Source organism: Gymnogyps californianus, chromosome 4, assembly GCF_018139145.2.
Source record: "Gymnogyps californianus isolate 813 chromosome 4, ASM1813914v2, whole genome shotgun sequence".
Lineage (NCBI taxonomy): Eukaryota > Metazoa > Chordata > Aves > Accipitriformes > Cathartidae > Gymnogyps > Gymnogyps californianus.
The window spans coordinates 82,462,453-82,481,368 of NC_059474.1; the positions used below are offsets into that span (position 1 = coordinate 82,462,453).

An 18,916-nucleotide genomic window follows, 5' to 3' on the forward strand; every position below is an offset into this window, starting at 1 on the left:
ACAGGTCGTAAAAAAAAATTCAAGCGCTTTGCTACAGAGTGAGCTGGGTCTGTTAGTGTCAAGTTACACATTTCAGCATTCACATTTTGGGAGATCAAAGCAGAAACACTTGAGTTCTGCCTAGGCTTTTGAATAATCTTGAAAACAAAAATAATTAAGTTAGAAAAATGCAGTGAGAGCACTGAACGCTGCAAGTCCTTTGAACACTGCAAGTCCTTCGAGCCCTTCTGTTCTACCAGGCTGTCCTGGTTTCAGCTGGGATAGAGTTAATTTTCTTCTTAGTAGCTGGTACAGGGCTGTGTTTTGGATTTAGTGTGAGAATAATGTTCAAAACACGCTGATGTTTTAGTTGTTGCTAAGTAGCCCTTATCCTAAGTGAAGGATTTTTCAGTTTCCCATGCTCTGCCAGCAAGCAGGTGTGCAAGAAGCTGGGACGGAGCAGAGCCAGGACAGCTGACCTGAACTAGTCAACGGGATATTCCATACCATAGAACGTCATGCCCAGTATATAAACTGGGGGGAGTTGGCCGGGAGGGGTGGATTGCTGCTCAGGCACCGGTCAGCGGGTGATGAGCAATCGCATTATGCATCACTTGTCTTTTCTTGGGTTTTAAGGAATATAACACAAAAAAAAAAAATCATGACTGAAAAATCCTTAACTTAGGGTAAGGGCTACTTAGCAATAACTAGAACATCAGCGTGTTATCAACAGTATTCTCACACTAAATCCAAAACAAACTGTACCAGCTACTAAGAAGAAAATTAATTCTATCCCAGCTGAAACCAGGACACAGGCACACATCTTTTGTTTTTCCTTCCTTTGCTTTGCCTTTGGTGGGGAGTTTCTTAACTGTTTCCACAGCCTATTTCTGACAAGGAAGACTTCATCTACCCCTCTGCTCTAAGCCTGATACAAACTGATTCATGATCTTTAAACACACTGCTACATAACTGAACCTGTTACCTTTTATTCTCAACTTTACTTTCTCTTAATGGTTTTAATACTTCACAGAAGCAGGTGGAGGGACGGGGGCAGGAAACAACCCTGGTGTAAGATTAAAATAGGGCAGAGATCAAACAACTGTATTCCGAAATTCAAAATAAATTCAATTAGACCAGATGGTGTAAAACATGAACAAAAGGAAAGACTAATTCATTGTGTTTTGTTACAATGCAGACAACAGTGTTTCAACAACAGGATGGAGTAACAAACCTGGTCTTATAGGTCTTTTTCATCTCCAGAGCGAATTCCTCAAGAGGGAGTTTACTGAAACTATAGCAATTAACACAGTCTAGTTCATCCTTTTTGTGATTCTGGAACATGCTTATCGTAGATGTTAAAACCATTATCAGAAAAATATTTCTGAACAGTCTAAGGCTCATCTGGACAATCAGATTAGAGATTTGTAAAAATAAAGAGGATACAGAGAAAGAGTGAATGGCAATGAATTATGGGCCATATCTGAAATTTAAGACTTTCTCCACTGGTTTGACTTTATGCAGAAAATGCAGCCAGGCAGAACTAAAGCAAATTGGTTTAATTCCCTTGAGGAAACAGGGACAAATTTTCCCAGCAACTTTCAGCTACAAGCATGCGTGACTGCAAATTTGGATGGAATGTACAGTCAGTAATCTACAAAACCAGTAATAAAATGAAACATTAGCCTTTTCCTACCGCTTCAGCAGTACATGGGCACTGCCAATTAAAACACCAGGAGCAGGTGGAAAGGAAATGGTAAAATAAAACCAAATGAAGTAGAAGATTATTTTATACTTAAGTCTATAAATTCTTTTGGACTGGGTCTCTCTTCTCTATTTATACATGCACAATGGGGCCCTAGTCTCTAGTCACCGCTGGAGGACGGAGGTTTTTCAGACTTTCAAAATCTGAAACAAATGGTCAGCTCTTCAAGGAAAACCACTTCAGAAAAGGAAGCTGGACTTACAAGCTGAAGTGCTTTCCCCTGAAATCTGCCAAAAGCCCTAAGCCTGTACTTAATTTTAAGCAGGAGGGCTAGTTCCAAAGAAATTAAAGTGATGGCTCAAGAAGGTAAGGATGCGTTCCACCCGTTGCTGAATTAGAGCTGCAGTAATAATTAGAAGCCTTCTAAAAAGGCCAAGATCAAGAGGAGAAAAGTGTTAACTTTAGAGAAAACAATTAAACTGTCATGATGAAAAAGCAGCTGCCTTACAGTTTGGGAAAGGTACAAATATTTCAAAGGAGCAGGGGAAGCTCATAAAAGCACTATCATATTTCCATCAAAGAGAAAACTGTAACTTCACCATCTTATTCTCAGTCTTTCCAATCCTAACATATAGGATTTAGACACATGTCAGTGTTTTCTAGAATTACTAATTTACTTTGTAAATATGTTTCCTGAGAACAGTTAGTCCAATCAACTTTCAGGAAGAGGGCACCATATTAAACAACTGAATGGCAAAACAAAGCAAATAAATTTGCCAAAAAGTATTTTCTGTGCGCTTTTCTGAATTCTGTCAATCCCCCATCCCTCCAAGCAATTTTCTACGCACCTCAAAGTATCATCTCCTGAAAGGTCTGGCATTAGTAGCTGCAGTTAGTCTGCACTGAACTCAAAGAAAACCCTCACGGATCAGATTGCCAGGCATGGCTCAAGGTGTTATATCCTTAGTAAAATTAGTGCATACATCCTGCTGCGTACCCTTAACACCACAAAACCCACAGTCACATTGCCAAAAGAAAATTCTGATTTGAAAGAGGACAGTGGTGAAAAAACGCAGTGTTCAAAAGCAGAGAGTTTTATTCCAACAGAACTGATCCGCTGAGGAATTTTAATGACTATTTCCCCAACCAGTAATCAATTTTACACTGTATGACTTAGTTCCTCTGTTCACTCCTTCCTTTACTCTAGGGTGAACATTAACACCTATGTCAACAGCAGATCCCTCAACAGAGAGTATATCTAATAGCTAGGGTACAGCTTTTGTCTGCTGTTTTGCTATCACAGAGTGTTGCAGTCTTTTTTGCTTTGAGTTACCTGTGCAGAGGAGCTGATCCTGAAAGTATCCTTTCCCACACGAAGTCACACACTGCCCGTTCTTCATTAGCAGAGATGTCTGGCACGAGGAGCACTCAAATCCATTGGTACAGGCTGAGCATGTTTCATTGCAGGCTTCCAAGAGAAAAAATAGAGAAGAAAGATGTATTAATCCTAAATGTCTCGATGCAGCAAGACTCCCCCACTCTGATAAAAGGAGATAATTTTGCCTCATTTTGGCAAAAGAGTTTGAGAATCTGCATTTTACAGGGGCTTCCACCTGAAACCTCCTGAAGTCTTAGGCCCACGGTTACTAGCCAGTATATGCCTGAATGGTTTTCCAAACAAAGCCTGGCAATCTCTTTATAATAAGCCTGTGGGATCCTACAAACAAAAGCACGGCAAGCCACGGAGAATACAGTCATCTGACAGGGTATAACCCCTTGCAGGAATTACCTAAGCAAGTCCCCCCATCTGGGTAGAAGCCCGATTCACACGTCTCCACACAGCGCCCGTCCTGCAGCTGCCTCCTTGCGTCTCGGCAGGCGTTACAGTGATCAAAGGACTGAGAGCAGGTCAAACAGTCCGGGTGGCACTCAACTGGCACAAAGAAAAGACACAAAGGTAAAAACCATCAGCAGTGTTTTCAATCAGGCAAGCACAAAACAATGCATACTCCAAAATCAAAGTGAAATTGATTACTTATTTCTGTTGGTGGTTCAAGGTGTGTTAGTTTTGGAGTGGCTTTTTTGTTTCCAAGATTGCGTGAAAGGGGCTAAATATTATATTGCTGTATTTGACTATGTGAGAAGTTATTAGACTCAGACTTTCTAGACTATTGATAAAAAGGATATTCATTGTCCACATGGTTTCTTAGCGGTAAAAATCGTAAGTCATCAGGAATTAATGGTCTGAAACAACCTGAATTTGAGTTTCCTTCAGTCAAACCCTGCAATAAGTCAAGACCGTGTCCATGCCAGGTCAGAGTACAGGTGGCATACCACCCCCCCTCCAGCGAAAAGCTTTATGTCACAGCGCCGTAGCAAGCGTTTCCTGACCACAGGTATTTTCTCAAATGGCATGGCTGCTCCCTCCACAGAGGCCGAGAGAAGGACTACTTTCGCTTTACTACTGAGCTACTTTTGCTTGCTGGAAGAAAAGCTGTCTTTTTCTTCCTGACAAGTCAGCAAAAAGGATCCCAATGCTGAAAACTCTCCTTCATTTACAGTAAATAACCTGCAAGTTTCCAGGGAGATGTACCTAAGGAAAGAATCGGGAATCAAGAGCTACAGAAGACATACAGTTGAAAATTACAATGAATCCACAGTGATAAACAGGAGGAATGAATAGGAGGCTCTGTCTCTATCCATTTCTTTCCAATAACTTTCCAAAGGTATATGCAGCCCCATCCTTCCAGTCTGACAATGAACTGACTACTTGGAGAGGTACAGAATGGACAATTTTTCTCCAGGTACAAAAATATTCCCTCGGGTCCAGCCCACATGTTCCCAGTGAGAGGGCATATTTGCTGGTTTTAACATAAATACAGCTATGCTTAGGGCTATATGCTTTACACTGGCTGAGAATGAACGGGTTCTCTCTGCCTGCTTCCCCCAGCACATCTGTGAGAAGCAACAATAAATTTTAACTGGCTTTAACGAAGCAGATGCGTTAGGGACTGACACTCTGGGCTCACAGATTGAACTGCTGCAGGCTGGATTTTGCATTTGTTTCTCACCCCCTCCAATGCAAACAGAAAAAGACAGAGGGAAAACAGCAGGCTTCGGTAAAGGAAATTTCCATTTACCTTTTAGGACATAAAAATGCAAGTTTGGCTCTGTATGTCCAATACCATGACTTCAAAGCCTGTATTTTCCAAAATGCTACCATTACAGAAGCTAAATGAAGAGGCCAGATTTTCAACGGTAACCAGTACACAGTGGCACTTCTTGATAAGAAGGAGAACAGAGGGGTGCTGAGAGCACTTCATAATCTGTCCCCTCCTTATAAGCCTGTGCAGATGCTGTTCCCTTTCGAAAATCCAGGACAATTTTATCTGAACTGTCCAAAATCCATTTTCCGCACTTTTCAATTTGTAGTGCTTTGCATTTTTATTAGCATGCAGTAAATAAAAAGCTTTAAAACATTAATATGGCAAATGTGCCAAGGGACTCCTGCAAATGACAGCATAATTGAACTGTGAAGCTATTTCTTTTTACTGAGATAAAACATTAACTGGAGCACTCTGATAAAACCAAAGTTATATGAATGCAACAAGAAGAGCTACCAACATGAAAAATTAGTAAACCACAGCTAAAGCCTGCCAACTATGAAATGTAAATCAAGGAGAATGACAATATCCTAGAGAAAAATGAATTTATATGCAAAATTAACATATAAGCTAAGGCTATCCTAATCTTTCCAAACAATTATTAACTGGCAGCCATTCAGCCCCAGGTGAGCTTGTGGCATAACAGTGTAAGCAGGGTCTTTCTTCTTTCCACTCTCAAGAAATAATCAGGAGCCCATAAACTCCAAAACCCATGTTAAGATTCAGAAAGGAGCAGTCCCCTGTCTTATAAAACTCTTGTTGAAGAAAAAAGAAAAGGCAAAACATTTCCAAAACATCAACCCCAAGGAGAAACTCTTTTGCCAAAAGAAAGCTATCATTTAAACCAGGGGAAGTCAGCGGGAGCCTTTGGATGGAGCCCTAAACCTCTCTAAGAACCCTAATTAAATTATACAGAAACCAGTTAATTAGCAACTCAAAACCAAAGACAAGATAAAATTCAACGCAGGTATCAGACTGGTACCGGGGAAGCAAGGGCTGCAGGGATGCCAGAACCACCCCCGTGCCAGAGGCATATGCGACACACACGCTCCCACCCGACACGAGCGACGGTAAGAAACGAGTGACCCTGGGTCTGTACCTGGCTCGCAGCGCGGGCAGCAGTCACCCTTCGCCTCAACAGCCAGGCTGCCCAGCGGGCAGGGCGGGCAGGAGCGCTGGAAGCAGGTCACCTCCGCGTCCCGGCATTCGCATTCTCCGCACGGCCCTTCTTCCCATTTCTCTCCGTTCTGCACAAGAAACACCGAACGGGCAGCATCAGTAGCGAAGGAGAGCCTTTGCACAAAGTGGTTTTGCCATGCACGGAAATCTCTGGGTGAATTGCAAGGCTACATCAGTGCTAGTAGTAAATTAAACATTTCTGGGACTGTTTCAGCACTGAGGCCTGCCGACATGGGACTGCGTGCCTCTGTACCATTAACCTTCTTGCCCTCTTTGCCTTTCCAGAATAAGGCAGCCTGAAGAGCGCCTACTGAGAAGAGTCCTTGGCCCGTGAACACCTGAACACATTCCCTTTCAGCACTTCCTCCAAAGCAGGGTGTTTTTCAGTTAGCAGTAAGTCCTTTCTACTTCTTCACCTCCCTTCGTTTTCTCTGACTCAAAGCATTTTCTCCTGTCTCCAAATTTTGCTGCCTCACTTGTCCACTTCTTTTTCACAGCCCGGTAACAAGTGTTTGAATCTGCTCTGTATCTGAACAGAGAGATACTCGTAATCTGTCCTCTGTTTGAATCTATGTCTTTGCATAATGACCTTTTTGTCACACTTGAAATCTCTTTCTAACCTTCACAGCATTTTATTTCCTCTCCTCCTCTCTTCTTCTGCCTTGTTTTCCATCACTGAGGACTGGCCGAAACACTACAGAGATGAAGAGGTATCACCGGCTTTCTTCAAAACTACCCATGGCGTCTGACACCTGTCTGCTTTTACTAGTCGACGGAGGGAAGAGATCTTGCACCCACGGTTCCCCTCCTGCGATCTGCATCCCTTGGTCTGCTCTAAAGGCCACCGAAGCTGCCCTCAGCGGCTGAGGCTCTGCTGGCACCACGCGAGGAAGTCAAAAGGCAGAAAAGAGAGAGCAAGTATTTTAAACGCCTGTGAAGCTTTTGCGCCCGTTCCTCTCTTAAAAGGGATAAAGCACAAACTGGAATGAACCTGACACCTTAATATGTTTTACCTCACTTGGGACAGAGAGAGAGATCTGAGGAAGGAAAGGGAAGTAGTAGCATTAAAAAAACCCAAAACAGTATTAAACTTCCCATTTCTCACATCAGTTGGTAAATAGCAGCGATTAGCTCCAGTCCTCATCTGTCAGAGCAATGAAAAGTCCATTACTGGTATATTTCAACCAAGATACTTAATGTTTCCTTTCTGTTTAACCTCAGAAAGAAAGTTCCTTGAAAATATTCATAAAATAACGGACTTCTGTTGCAGTAAAAATTACAATCAGTGGGAAACATAGGCAGAAAGCTATACATTGCCTCAGCTCTGTAGCCTCTACTCTATAGGATTAAAGTCAGGCATCTCTAACTCCATGAGATGTGCAGGAAAACTGTGAGTACGTATATTAAATATTAAAGGGAAATGATTGATTATACTGCACAAAGGAAAGCAAGGCAAACTTAAACTCTGCGGCAGATGCACACATTATAAACAAGTGTGTTCTGTAAACTGTAAAAGCAATCTGCAGACAATATTAATGGATTATTTTTCTGCTACACTTGCAAATAATATCCTTCTCAGAACTGGAGAGGGAGAGCCAATTCCTCCAAACTTCTACAAGCAGAACTCACTATTATGTGCTCCAAAGTACCAGGATACTCACAGCTTTGGTATGTTCTTTGTAAACACAGTAACTATTACTTGAAATACATTCAGGACAGCACTTCCCATCTAAGTGAATTAATTCTTCACCCTGTGAAGAGAAAGGTTGCAGCAATTCAAATGGAATGAACATCACCTAAAATACTGTGGAATGCAGAGGCAGAACAGCTCTTGCCCTGGAATGCAATCTTCAATATCTAATTTCACCTTATCTTCTCTCTATCCTACTTCATCTCTGTAGGTACAGTTTGAAAAATGTGTTTAGTGAATACTGCAGTTGCAGAACAAACCTCAGAAAAGGCCAGGGAATTCAGCAATAAGGCCATTACTTCATCCCTAAATCCCGCAAAGACCCCCCAGTATGATCCACTCCGAGTACAGAGAATAGGAATGCCATATTTTTACTGTGGATCACTAGGATTTTACTGGACCACTGTCAAGATTTCAATGCATAGAAGTTTACCTTCATTTTGAATGTTCTACTTTTTTTCCCCCAAGAGAATTTCAAAGCACATGCTCCATTTATCCCAGATAGGAAAAGCCCGTTCCTTGTTACAACTGTACAACTCCACAGAATCCACTTAAATAACTTCAGTTTGAAGATAAGAATTCAGCAGCAGGAGAATGGAAAGAAGTGCCCTAATTCGTCATAATTTTTTGTGCCCAAGTGGAAGCTGAATACTTAGAAAAGAGGGAGACTCTGTCCTAGGGAAGCAGGAAACAGCTCAAAAGAAACAGCTTTGATTTCCTGACCTGAGTAGCTTTTCTGGACCAGATTCTCACGCACTGTAAACACAGCCAAGGTAATGCATACTAGTCAGAAAACAGACATATGTATACAAACCCACGACAATTAAAAAATTAGAAATGAATGACTAAATTAGACTGGGTGTCAATCTGCACTGAGCACTTGTTTAATCTATGCCCATTAAATGTCAGTGTTAATACCCATCCCAAATCTCAGTGGGCATAATCTTCCTCACTTTGCAACCAGGCTGATTACTTACCTGCGACAAACAGAGAAGTCATGACCGTTCGTTAAATGTTTGCGAGGGGCTCACATACCCAATGAAATCACACAGCTCACGCTGGTTTCCATTTCAGCATGGTGCTGCTTTCTTCGGATGGCTCACAAAATTTAGCTGAGCGCCAAGTCTACCAAATAGCTTTGCTGATGTACACCAATCGGGCATCTGTTCCAGCAGTCACTCCAGGATATTTTTCACTGTGCCACATCGGCACGCTCACCAATTTGTGTATATGAATTACTTTAGACACAGATAGGGCAATAACAGCACCGGTCACTGTTAGTTTCACCACGGTAGAACAACTAAGCCAGGTCCCACTCTGGCAGCTCTCATGCGTTTCTGACAATGGGTAAGAAAGGAGAAACCCGTATGGTTCTTAGTCATCAAAGACCACACACAGCCTAAATCTCTATCTTCTAGCTCTATACACTTTGCTCTTAAATCATTACTTCAAAATGCCATTGGCAGTGGTTGGATCTCATGTCACTACTATGTACTGTAAACTCTCCCATCCCCATCCCTGCCCATATCCCCACCCACATACATAAACACACACTATAGGAAAACTGAGAACAACTAGCCATGGAACATGGCTCGCCTAGCCAAAAAAATGCAACCACGCTGCTCTGCCAAGACTCAGAAAAGGGAGAGGCTGTGTGAGATAACTTGTGGCTTTGCTGAAGAGAGATTCATCATATTCCAGGTTGAGAACACTGAAAGGCAGTGATGGGCTGGGAGGCAGAAGAGAGAAAAAAATGTTTTAGACAATCTCTCTGAAACACGTACACACCTACATCCACATGCACCATCCGTAACTCTCAACCCCCTAGCTCCATTTCTTCTAAGTATCAGAAAGACTTCTGCAGCTTGCTGGCGGTACGGTGGTCACGCAGCACCCTGCAAGCTCTGTCTTACTCATCCTGTAGTTTCTAGGGCTGGCAGGGCTGCTAGCAGAAATACTCCATCGCCAGCCTACTCAGGTAGGCTGCAGCATCCCCTGCTAGCACCCATGACTCCTCCTCCTGTGAACATCGTCACGAGTGTGCTTACTTAGCTGGGGTGCTGGCAAGCGCTCCAGCAGGATTATTTGATGCTCCGACAGTTTGAGTGGTTTTGGTTGAGCGCATCCACTTCAACATCCGTAGCTCACCCAGCCTGCCACATAACTTGTGTTCCTAGCTCATCAGTAACCTGCTGAAAATGGCTTTTTGAAGATTAGGTCAGAATCACCACAGACACTTTCATTTGGCAGTTGCTGGACAGGTTTGTTTAAAAGGGTTTATAAGCTAAACCTCTACCCTACCCTCACGTAATGCTGCTATACTATGTCGAGCTGTCTAGGATTTGCAGTTCATATCTGCGGCCTCATTACACTTTAAATAGGACGATGTGACCAGAAAATTAATAGTGCCTTAATGAAGAGATGAATCCAAATGCTCCTAGCTTCACATCACCTCTGATTTATTGATGCAGGTGCCTAAAAAACAGACCTGCAACTCCAAAAGGAAAAAGCAAAGGAAAAAGAAGATATTTCATTTGCTTTTTGAGTAAATATTTTATTGTAATTAATTAATGCGCACCTTGTACTATTGAGGTAAACTGTGACTGAACAGGACTTCAGGAAGCTAGTTTATCTTATGGGAAGCCATGCAGAACAATAAATCCTTGGGCAAATACCTTTTATCTTTCAAGTGGGACCATAAGTCTTGTCTACAACAAAGGACACTGTCTTCCTCCTTCTGTCCTCCTAGCAATCACATTTCATTCAATTCAAAATCGCAGCAGTTCATACTCTGACAAATAAAATAACTTTTTTAGATGCTTGGGCTTTTAGATGGGTGGTTACCTTTGAGAGCCTGAGTTTGAAAAATTGCTGCGTGAATGATAGTGCTGCACACTTTTGAATCTCCCAGTTTTGAACCCTACATGTTAACATCTCCAGCTACTGTTCTGTAAAATATCCCTGGCTTTTCTGAATAATGGATTCTTTGTCAGTACCCAAGATATGAGCATGAATATTAAATAATTCTCCCTACCGAGCCATGACAGCATGCCATCATCATTAGTGTAAATGATCCAATTTACAGCCATAAGCACGCAGGAAGCTGACTGAAACAGATGCAAGTGCACAAGATCTTATGACAACCACGACTTTCCATCCAGCAAAATCTCTCCATGCAGTTTAAGGTCAGAGGATCATCAGCACTGCTACACCAGTGACAAGGGTTTGGGTCCCACACTCAATGCATTTTTGCTATTTAAAAGGCGCAATCTCAGATGAACAAGCGTACACTTTTATTCCTAGATACATCCTCTCTGCATGATGGTAATTTGGGACCCCATGTGTAGATTCTCACTTTTTCAAACACTCATTAAAACAATCTAATCCAGTGAATCCATTATGTCCAGATTTTGGCTGGACTTCAGACACAACACAAGGGTGCTGCTGCTCAAGATTTAGCACACAGGCGGAGTCGCTAGAAAAGCATTGCCACTGAGAGAGAAAACTCAGAAGGCTACAATTCCTTCCCTTCTCTTCACTGACCCTATGCAGCAGTAGGTATAAAGCAGATATTAGCTCACCAATTAAAACAGATGCAGTGACAAACAACACAGAAGTCTTATCCCACTGCAAAAAGGCAATTCTAAACATACTTATATGTGTGTCTGTGTGTGAAGCATTCAACCCTGTCTAATGCATTTTGCACATCCACTATAGAGCAAATATAACCGGGGTGGGGTGGGGGGTGGGTTAGTTTTGGAGTGAACAGCACTGGGAATAAAATACCTTACTAGCTTCACTTCCATGCCAAGAATGGCATGGAAAAAATGGGAGAAAAGTGGAACACCGACTTCCACATCCAACTACCTTACTGAAGCCCACTGTAGCATACAGAATGACGATAAAAGGAACACTTCTTAAGCTTTTAACTCTCTGACCTGTACGTCTCTCCCCACGTTCAGCTCCTGGTAAAGCTGGTGGTCACTGAAACCTCTGGGTGTCTGACTCTCCATTATAGCAGGCAGACAACAGCGTGGGAGGGAATCCAAGTTAAAGTAGTCACTGATTCACACTGGCTTGCTTCACAATGCAAGCCCACTGAGCAGTCAAACTTGCATGGAAAATCCAGAGTTTACTCTCCTTTCCTGTGAAGCGTTTTCAAACTAATTGCACAAAACAAGCCCCGAGAGAAGGGTAGGTTCTTCGAGTGTCTCAAGATGTCAGTGGAGAAAAAAGAAAAAGGCAGGAAAAAAAAAAAATCACAAGACTTGACAGATACATCTTGAAAGAAAAAAACCTTTCTTACCTTGGCACACTCCACTTTGGCACACTCTGCTTCCCGGCAAGTGACTTGCCCTTCATCACACACGCAGAAGTCACAGTGAGTACTATTCCACATCTCGCTGTGGTACCTGATGGTGCCATCATACAAGCAGTTTCCCTTGGAAGACACACACTCCTCACAGCACTTCCCAGGACGCTGCACTTTGTTCTCCCCCTACAAAACATCAGCAACCATTGAGCAGGACTGTCCGAACCTGTTGGCACGGGCACAGTGATACATGCAGCCGGGGTATCAGAGATGAATGATTTTTAACTACCTTCTCACAGTTAATAGAGTCACAGGTCTCTCTCAGACATCTGACTTCCCCTCTGTGACAAGCACATGCAGTGCAGGCATTTTTTTTCCACTGTTCGCCATGCTGTTCGAAAAGAACATGTATACAATTATTAAACACTCTTGATAAATAACCAAATTCTTTCCAGAAATCTGTGCTGCTTATGGAATATGATGGCTCCTTCTGCATGTCTGTATCCAATAATAAACTTTTCTTAAAAAATGCTTATCTCTACATGATCAGCAAACAGGAAGAAGAGGTATGAGGTCTAGAAGACACTGTGGTGAGTATTTCTCATTAATTGCAAGCCAGTGACATTGGTGAGACCTTAACGACTATTATTAGCAAAACATAATCATTAACAGAAAATCCCACATACTTACATTCATTAAATAATGCATTAAATTAATTCCAGATGACACAATGAAAGCTATAAATACTTTGACCTTCACCAGTGCTTTCTGCTTTCCTCCTTCAAAAAAGTGTGAAAAGAAAGTGCCTAATCTGCTTCACCCTGCAAACTTCCTTTCTTATCTAGTCCTAATTTCTTTCAACTCCTCTGGCTTTCCAGGAAGAAAAAATGCAACGGTTGTACTAAGCTATCAGTGCTGGCAGTAAGTCAGATGCCGGGGAGAAGGCAGAGAGAGATGTGCCAGAACTTGTGAACAACTGCCTTTTGGTGTGGCTCGTCCAAGGTTACCTGGTACACTCTTCCTGACACTGAGCAGGGCTTTGGAACACATTCTGGGCAGCATTTTCCAGGAGACATAACCATAACTTCATCCTAAACAGAAAGCAGGAGAGACAAGTAAAATAAGAGCATGAACGGTTAACATAGGGCTCAGCATCACCGCCTGGGATTCCAGGCATTTAGTATCTGTGTGATAACCCACAGTCACTCAAGGCTTCATTTTGGCTCCAATATCTGGGGGCAGTCTTCACAGCATGAGATCAGTGTAGAAAACTAGAAAGAAAGATATTTCCTTCCTCTCATTTTCTGGGCTTCTTTGGATGGCAATTGAGGTCTGAATACATAGATAGGTATATAGATGCAGATAAAGACACACACACGCACACGAGATAAAGTACATATATTCAGGTATACAGATACACAGAGGAAAAAAAGTATACATAAAGCTATGTAGAGAAGCACACTAAAGCATGAGATGGAGGAGAGAGGAGGTTTTTTTCCTGGTACTGCCACATTTTGAGGCTTTGAATGTGTGATTTACACTCACCATCTCTCAGGCATTTGCACTGTTTTAGTTAAATCCATACAGCATAACTGTCTGTACAGGCGTTAAATTATGCTTAAAACTGGATTATCCTAATTTAAACTTTTTCATGACTGATTTAAATCACGTTGGAATAGGTTGGCACTTCACCTCAATATAACAGTTCCTGCATGCCTCAACTCCACCCATTGAAAACGTGTCTGTAATTCCCCTGCTACAATTTCACGTACATCCAACAATTTGGAATAGTACTGTTCATCAGCACCTCCCTCCAGCCACATCAGGATGACCGGACGACTGACTTGTGGACTGAAAGTAGGGTAGAAATGCCAAGCACTATTATCTCATCTGCTTTGTTAGTCAAATCACTAGCTTTCAAAGAAAGAGCAGAAGACTTTGTATAAAAATTATCAACGATAGATTTCCCAGCAGAGTGAAAAGAACTCTTTCATGGATTTTGGTGGGATATGTGGTGGGACATTCAGGTGCACACCAGTATGCAACAAGCATTTTTGAAGTTCCTCTCCCTCAGCACCCAGGGAAGAGCACAGTTATCTGAAAGATGGAAGATGAGAATTTAATACTGGGAGAACTTATGTATTTGCTTTTGACAGGGAGTGGAGAATGAAGAAAGTGACAGAGATAAAGGCACATGCAAGAAAATGTTAGGTATGATTGAGAGCAGAACAGGATCCTTGCACATCCTGCTAATGTCCCTTCCACAGGGCACCTTGGTAGGAAATATCTGGAACACCACCAGAATTGGCTTTGTGCTGCATTAACTTGGATGCTCTCAGCCAATTATTCTCAGATACATCACAGCAACAACACTCATTTCTGTTTCCACAAATTAAATCCTAATGATTAGCTGATTAAACATTAGTGCAATCAGTCAGCAGGTAACATCAGTCCATTTGGTGTGGGAAAGGAGGAATCTAAAGCAGGCATAAATTTGTTTTAATGCACAGTACTTAGTCAACGAATACTAATTGAGTATCTCAGGACAAAGCAAAACACAATTAGCACGCACAGAAACAGGTGGGCTTTCTTTCTATCAAAAAAAAAGAAAGCGTTAATTGCACAAACATCTGGTCCAGTAATAGAAAGCTGGGTAAGCATCAACAGAAAAAAAAGTTTATGACTACTGCTTTTGTTTTTCTCAGTGCTACAGGGAAGTGTGCTCAGCCAGAGCACGCATTTCAAGGGAGCTTCTGGATTCATCATTGGAGTGTGGTAATAGATTACAAAATATTTAGGAAACGGCAGCCCCCAAAACATGAAGTCAAGGTCAGAAAGAGGGACTTCCAGGGAGCCAGTTCCTGCCTTTCCTTAGCATGGCATGCTGTCGTAAAGGAGCATACCAAGGTGTCCAAGAAAACTGGTACAATGGGCCCAATGAAAAGAAATCCAAATAGCATAGTTACACCCTTAAGCACTTCCAATATAATAACAAGAATTCAAAAAATTGAGTCACTTGTATAGAGTGTGGAGTACTGCGTATAGTTTGCTGCCTTTACTAACCCCTGTGTTAACACTGTATATAATCTTGTAGTGTTTTGCTTGGATTGATCACTGCATAAGTGCTAAGAACTCATAATTTGTCCAGAGCAAAGACCTTGGAGACAGAAATGTCCCAGTTCTCTCAACTGGACTAAAACCGTGAGTCACTACATGAGCTTGCCTAATTTATCTTACTGGTTTTCTTGATTTCTAAACACAAGTACATGTAAGGAAGAGCGCTCTGAGACTTTTCTTTCAGCTGACGTTGTCTTGTATTTCTAAACTCTTTAAGTCAAAAGGGGAATTTCATCTGCATTTGACTACTTTTAGCTGTATTTCTGGAGTTCTTGTAGGAAAAAAAGGTAACAAGACCTGCAAACCAAACTTTTCAGCTGCAAATCAAACACTGAAATTTGTGAAAATAAACCCCCATTAAAAATCTTGTGTTTTCATTCCTTCCCTCACAGAAATAAAAACATTTCCCGATCAACCCTACATAATTTTTTTAGTATAAAACAAAAAGCAGTTTCTTTAGACAGTATTTGTGCTTAATTAGCCAGCAAAGACATGATAAGAGTAAAACGGTGGGGAAAGAAGATATTAGGGAAGAGACAGACAGCACGCGTATACTGACAGACTTAACCGTCACTCCACATCATTTCCACACATCAAAACTCCCTTTTCCAAATCGCCCCCTTCTCACACGGAAGATTTGCCTGCTAATTTGTACATCTGCATGAGAAATGGACCTTGCCGAGGGAAAGACGACAGTCATGAGTCATGTCCCCAGAAGGCCAACGGGTCCTGACCTGGCTGCACAGCAGAGGCTGGCAGGAAGCTGTGAAGCACTGAGTTGCGCCGTCCCTGCAGACGCATTTGGAGCACCGACCAAGGCGCCAGTCCTCACCATCCTGGAACAAGTGTCCATCAAAGGAGCAAGGCTCTAAGAGATACGAAAACAATGGGTAATTTTCTTTTCCAATGCCCTTTAATCCCTTTCCATCACCCATAATTAAAACACAGATTTTGTGCATCTCAGAATTCAAAATTCCAGTTTATCAGAGCAGGTAATGACAGTAACAATTCCACCAGTTTTCAAGGGCTTTAGACTTGTGAATTAGGAGCTCTGGATGCACTTCTCCCACTGGACTTCTATGAGAAAACGTATCCAATAGCTCAGGTGTTTTTGGAACTTGCAGTCCAAGTCTGCAAGCGCCAAAGGTACCCTCAGTACATAGGAAATATCTGCATCTTTTTTTCCAGATTTTCATCTCCAAAATAAGGACATATGAGGCACATCTGCTCACTGCTTAAAGCTTATCACTGCCTCTTGGCCTATGGGTGAAGCTGTTAAAAATGTAAATATGGTAGCAGGACAGAAAGAGAATTGAGACACACTTGACGCCCATGTCTCCCAACAGAATCGAACAAGAAAAGAAAAGCTTTCCAGATTTGGGACTAAAAGGAGATTTCCAGTGACCTACTGCTCGGATCAATGAAGCCAGACAGTGCCCCACTCACATGCAATACTCACCGCCACGGCCCACGCATTTGGGACAGCAGGCTCCCTGAGCGGTGTATTGCAGCTCCCCTCGTCCGCAAGTGAGGGCTGGGCAGGCCGTGGGGGTGCAGTTCACCTTCCCGTGGGCACAGGAGCACCGGACACATCCAGAGCTGGCCCACTGCGTGCCGTGCTGCAGTGCACAACACAACCAAAGGCACAGAAAACACGTGCATGAATCCAGCTGCCAATGAGACCTGTAAATATATCTTCTCCCTTTTAAGCCCCTCTACGTTAGTATTAACTTTACTCTTTTGCAGGCCCAGTCAATCTTTGCACATTGTAGCCCTTACTCCTGGCTGTACTGTTAGAGCAAAGAGTAAGTTAAGATTGGTAAAGTAGCAAACGTGGAGATCAGCCTAATTTTCCTTCCTGTTGCAGAGTGGCATCCAGCAACAACCCACTGCAAAAGACCCAGGCTATTGGATACATCTCCTCTCCACTACAGTTTCTGTAGGGCAAACTCTAAATTTAGAGACATGTTTACTTCAGAGAAATATTCAACATGGGCCCCAACACACACCTGACAACAAGGTGGTCAGGTGAACACCGTTCGCCCCACATACTTAATGCACTTCACTAGGAGTAAAATCTCATTAGATTTGCTTATTTGTTAATGCAGAAACAAGTATCTCTACCCTGAGGCATGGTGAGGAAAAATTGGCCCCAAGAAAAAACACGTTGGTGTATTGCAACGCTCTCCAAGAAACAGAGAATGTTACTTTTTACAGAACATGCAACATTGAATTAGGCAGGGAGTAAAGCTCTTGCCAGATAGAGGATACAGATTTTCTTCAGCTTACTGACAAAAGAGGAAACTTCCTTCAGGAAACCCATGCCAGCCATCAGGATGAGACTTTGCACTGACAAAAAAATTGTTTAATGACCGCCTCACAGTGGAACTGGGGTGTGACTTATGACTGTAGGCACAAATATGCCTGTAATCCCTGTGGGGATGCCTACTTATTCACCTGGCTTGCGTCCCAACGAACAGGCTTACAGAGAGCCAAAAGACAAAAGCTGCAGCAAGAGTACAACACAGCAAAATGCAGCAACAGCAACAACAAGAAGAAATATAATGTGATATGATATAATATAGTATCACCCAAATCACAAGCACAAAGAAACATGAGAAGAGGATGGATGTGCTATCCCTCCTATTCCAGTCTTTGTCTGGCTTGTAACAGATTCATGCTGGTCATGCCTCACGCTGAAACAGAGGGTTACAACATCCATCTCAGGTGTAGAGTGTAAGGTCCAGATATGCAAATGTATCTGGGCATTTCAGCATATTTCTTAAGATTTGGACCTGACTTGCCTCTTGTCAAACAGAACAGTCTGTAAGAGACCAGATATAGGACTTGGGTTCACTATTAAGCCATTTTTCTACGTTTGCCTATTGTTCAACATGATTCATTAACTACTACCCATGAATCTTTATTTTTTTCTTATCTGTAGACACTTATTCTTATTGTTTTGGCCTTTCAGCCCCCCTAGGTGAAACCACATCCCGGAACCTGCTTCTTGAATAATTCAGGATTACAAAATACATAACCCAGGTCGCACAACAGCAATCAATCTCTATCAGCATACACGGCTGCTGAGAGAAAAGCCTCCTTTCAGGATAGCTAATATGTCAAGTTCAATGTGTTTTGCTCCCCTCCTAACATTACTATATTGTCTCAATCATCCACAGAAACAGCAAAGTGAATGAATGAGTGGGAAACTTTCTCCCCTTAAGCTAAGCAGGACATGCTATTGCTCAGCGACACATTCCCTTTTTGCAAACCCTGCCGACCAAACTCCCGTTACATTACATTATCTGATAGTGACAGAATATAAGCCCAATGAGCTATCCTTCTCCTGCACATCAGCTAAGCATCCTTCACTGACGTGAACCAGAGAGCTAAGAACTGGAAAGGACTGCCACTGCCAAGGAACATGACAGAGCACTCACACTGTGGATCTGTCCTTCATGCTGGCAAAATCCTTCAGCTCGGGAGGCACACGCAGGGCAGCACTTGTTGGGGGCTATTTGGAGCACTTCTCCCTAAAAAGATACAAGAATCCAATAAACAGTTCACATGAAACAGAGACTTTAACATGAAGGTAAAGACATGGGGCCTTGCTGGACTCAGTGCTCTCAGTTTAGAGAGGAAACGTATTAAGTGAAGTATATAATGCTGCTACACCAGATCCCTTTGTTGAGAGGTGGCACATCAGTTTGCTGTATTTGACGTTCTACCATCAAAACAACAGCAGGAGGATTTACACCCCTAACCGT

General features: G+C 42.4%; 1 protein-coding gene across 1 annotated transcript in view; it reads right to left on the reverse strand.

The window, feature by feature from the left end:
* Window positions 1-18,916, reverse strand: part of FRAS1 (Fraser extracellular matrix complex subunit 1) — a 174,618-nt gene that overhangs the window by 91,459 nt on the left and 64,243 nt on the right. The window contains exons 4-14 of the mRNA XM_050896422.1: window positions 18,590-18,682; window positions 16,606-16,765; window positions 15,881-16,014; window positions 13,037-13,120; window positions 12,319-12,420; window positions 12,024-12,215; window positions 7,689-7,778; window positions 7,026-7,064; window positions 5,948-6,095; window positions 3,474-3,617; window positions 3,018-3,152 (exon numbers count right to left, since the gene is read on the reverse strand). Of these exons, the coding sequence (XP_050752379.1) occupies window positions 3,018-3,152; window positions 3,474-3,617; window positions 5,948-6,095; window positions 7,026-7,064; window positions 7,689-7,778; window positions 12,024-12,215; window positions 12,319-12,420; window positions 13,037-13,120; window positions 15,881-16,014; window positions 16,606-16,765; window positions 18,590-18,682 (1,321 nt within the window). The remainder of the gene's footprint in view (window positions 1-3,017; window positions 3,153-3,473; window positions 3,618-5,947; window positions 6,096-7,025; window positions 7,065-7,688; window positions 7,779-12,023; window positions 12,216-12,318; window positions 12,421-13,036; window positions 13,121-15,880; window positions 16,015-16,605; window positions 16,766-18,589; window positions 18,683-18,916) is intronic.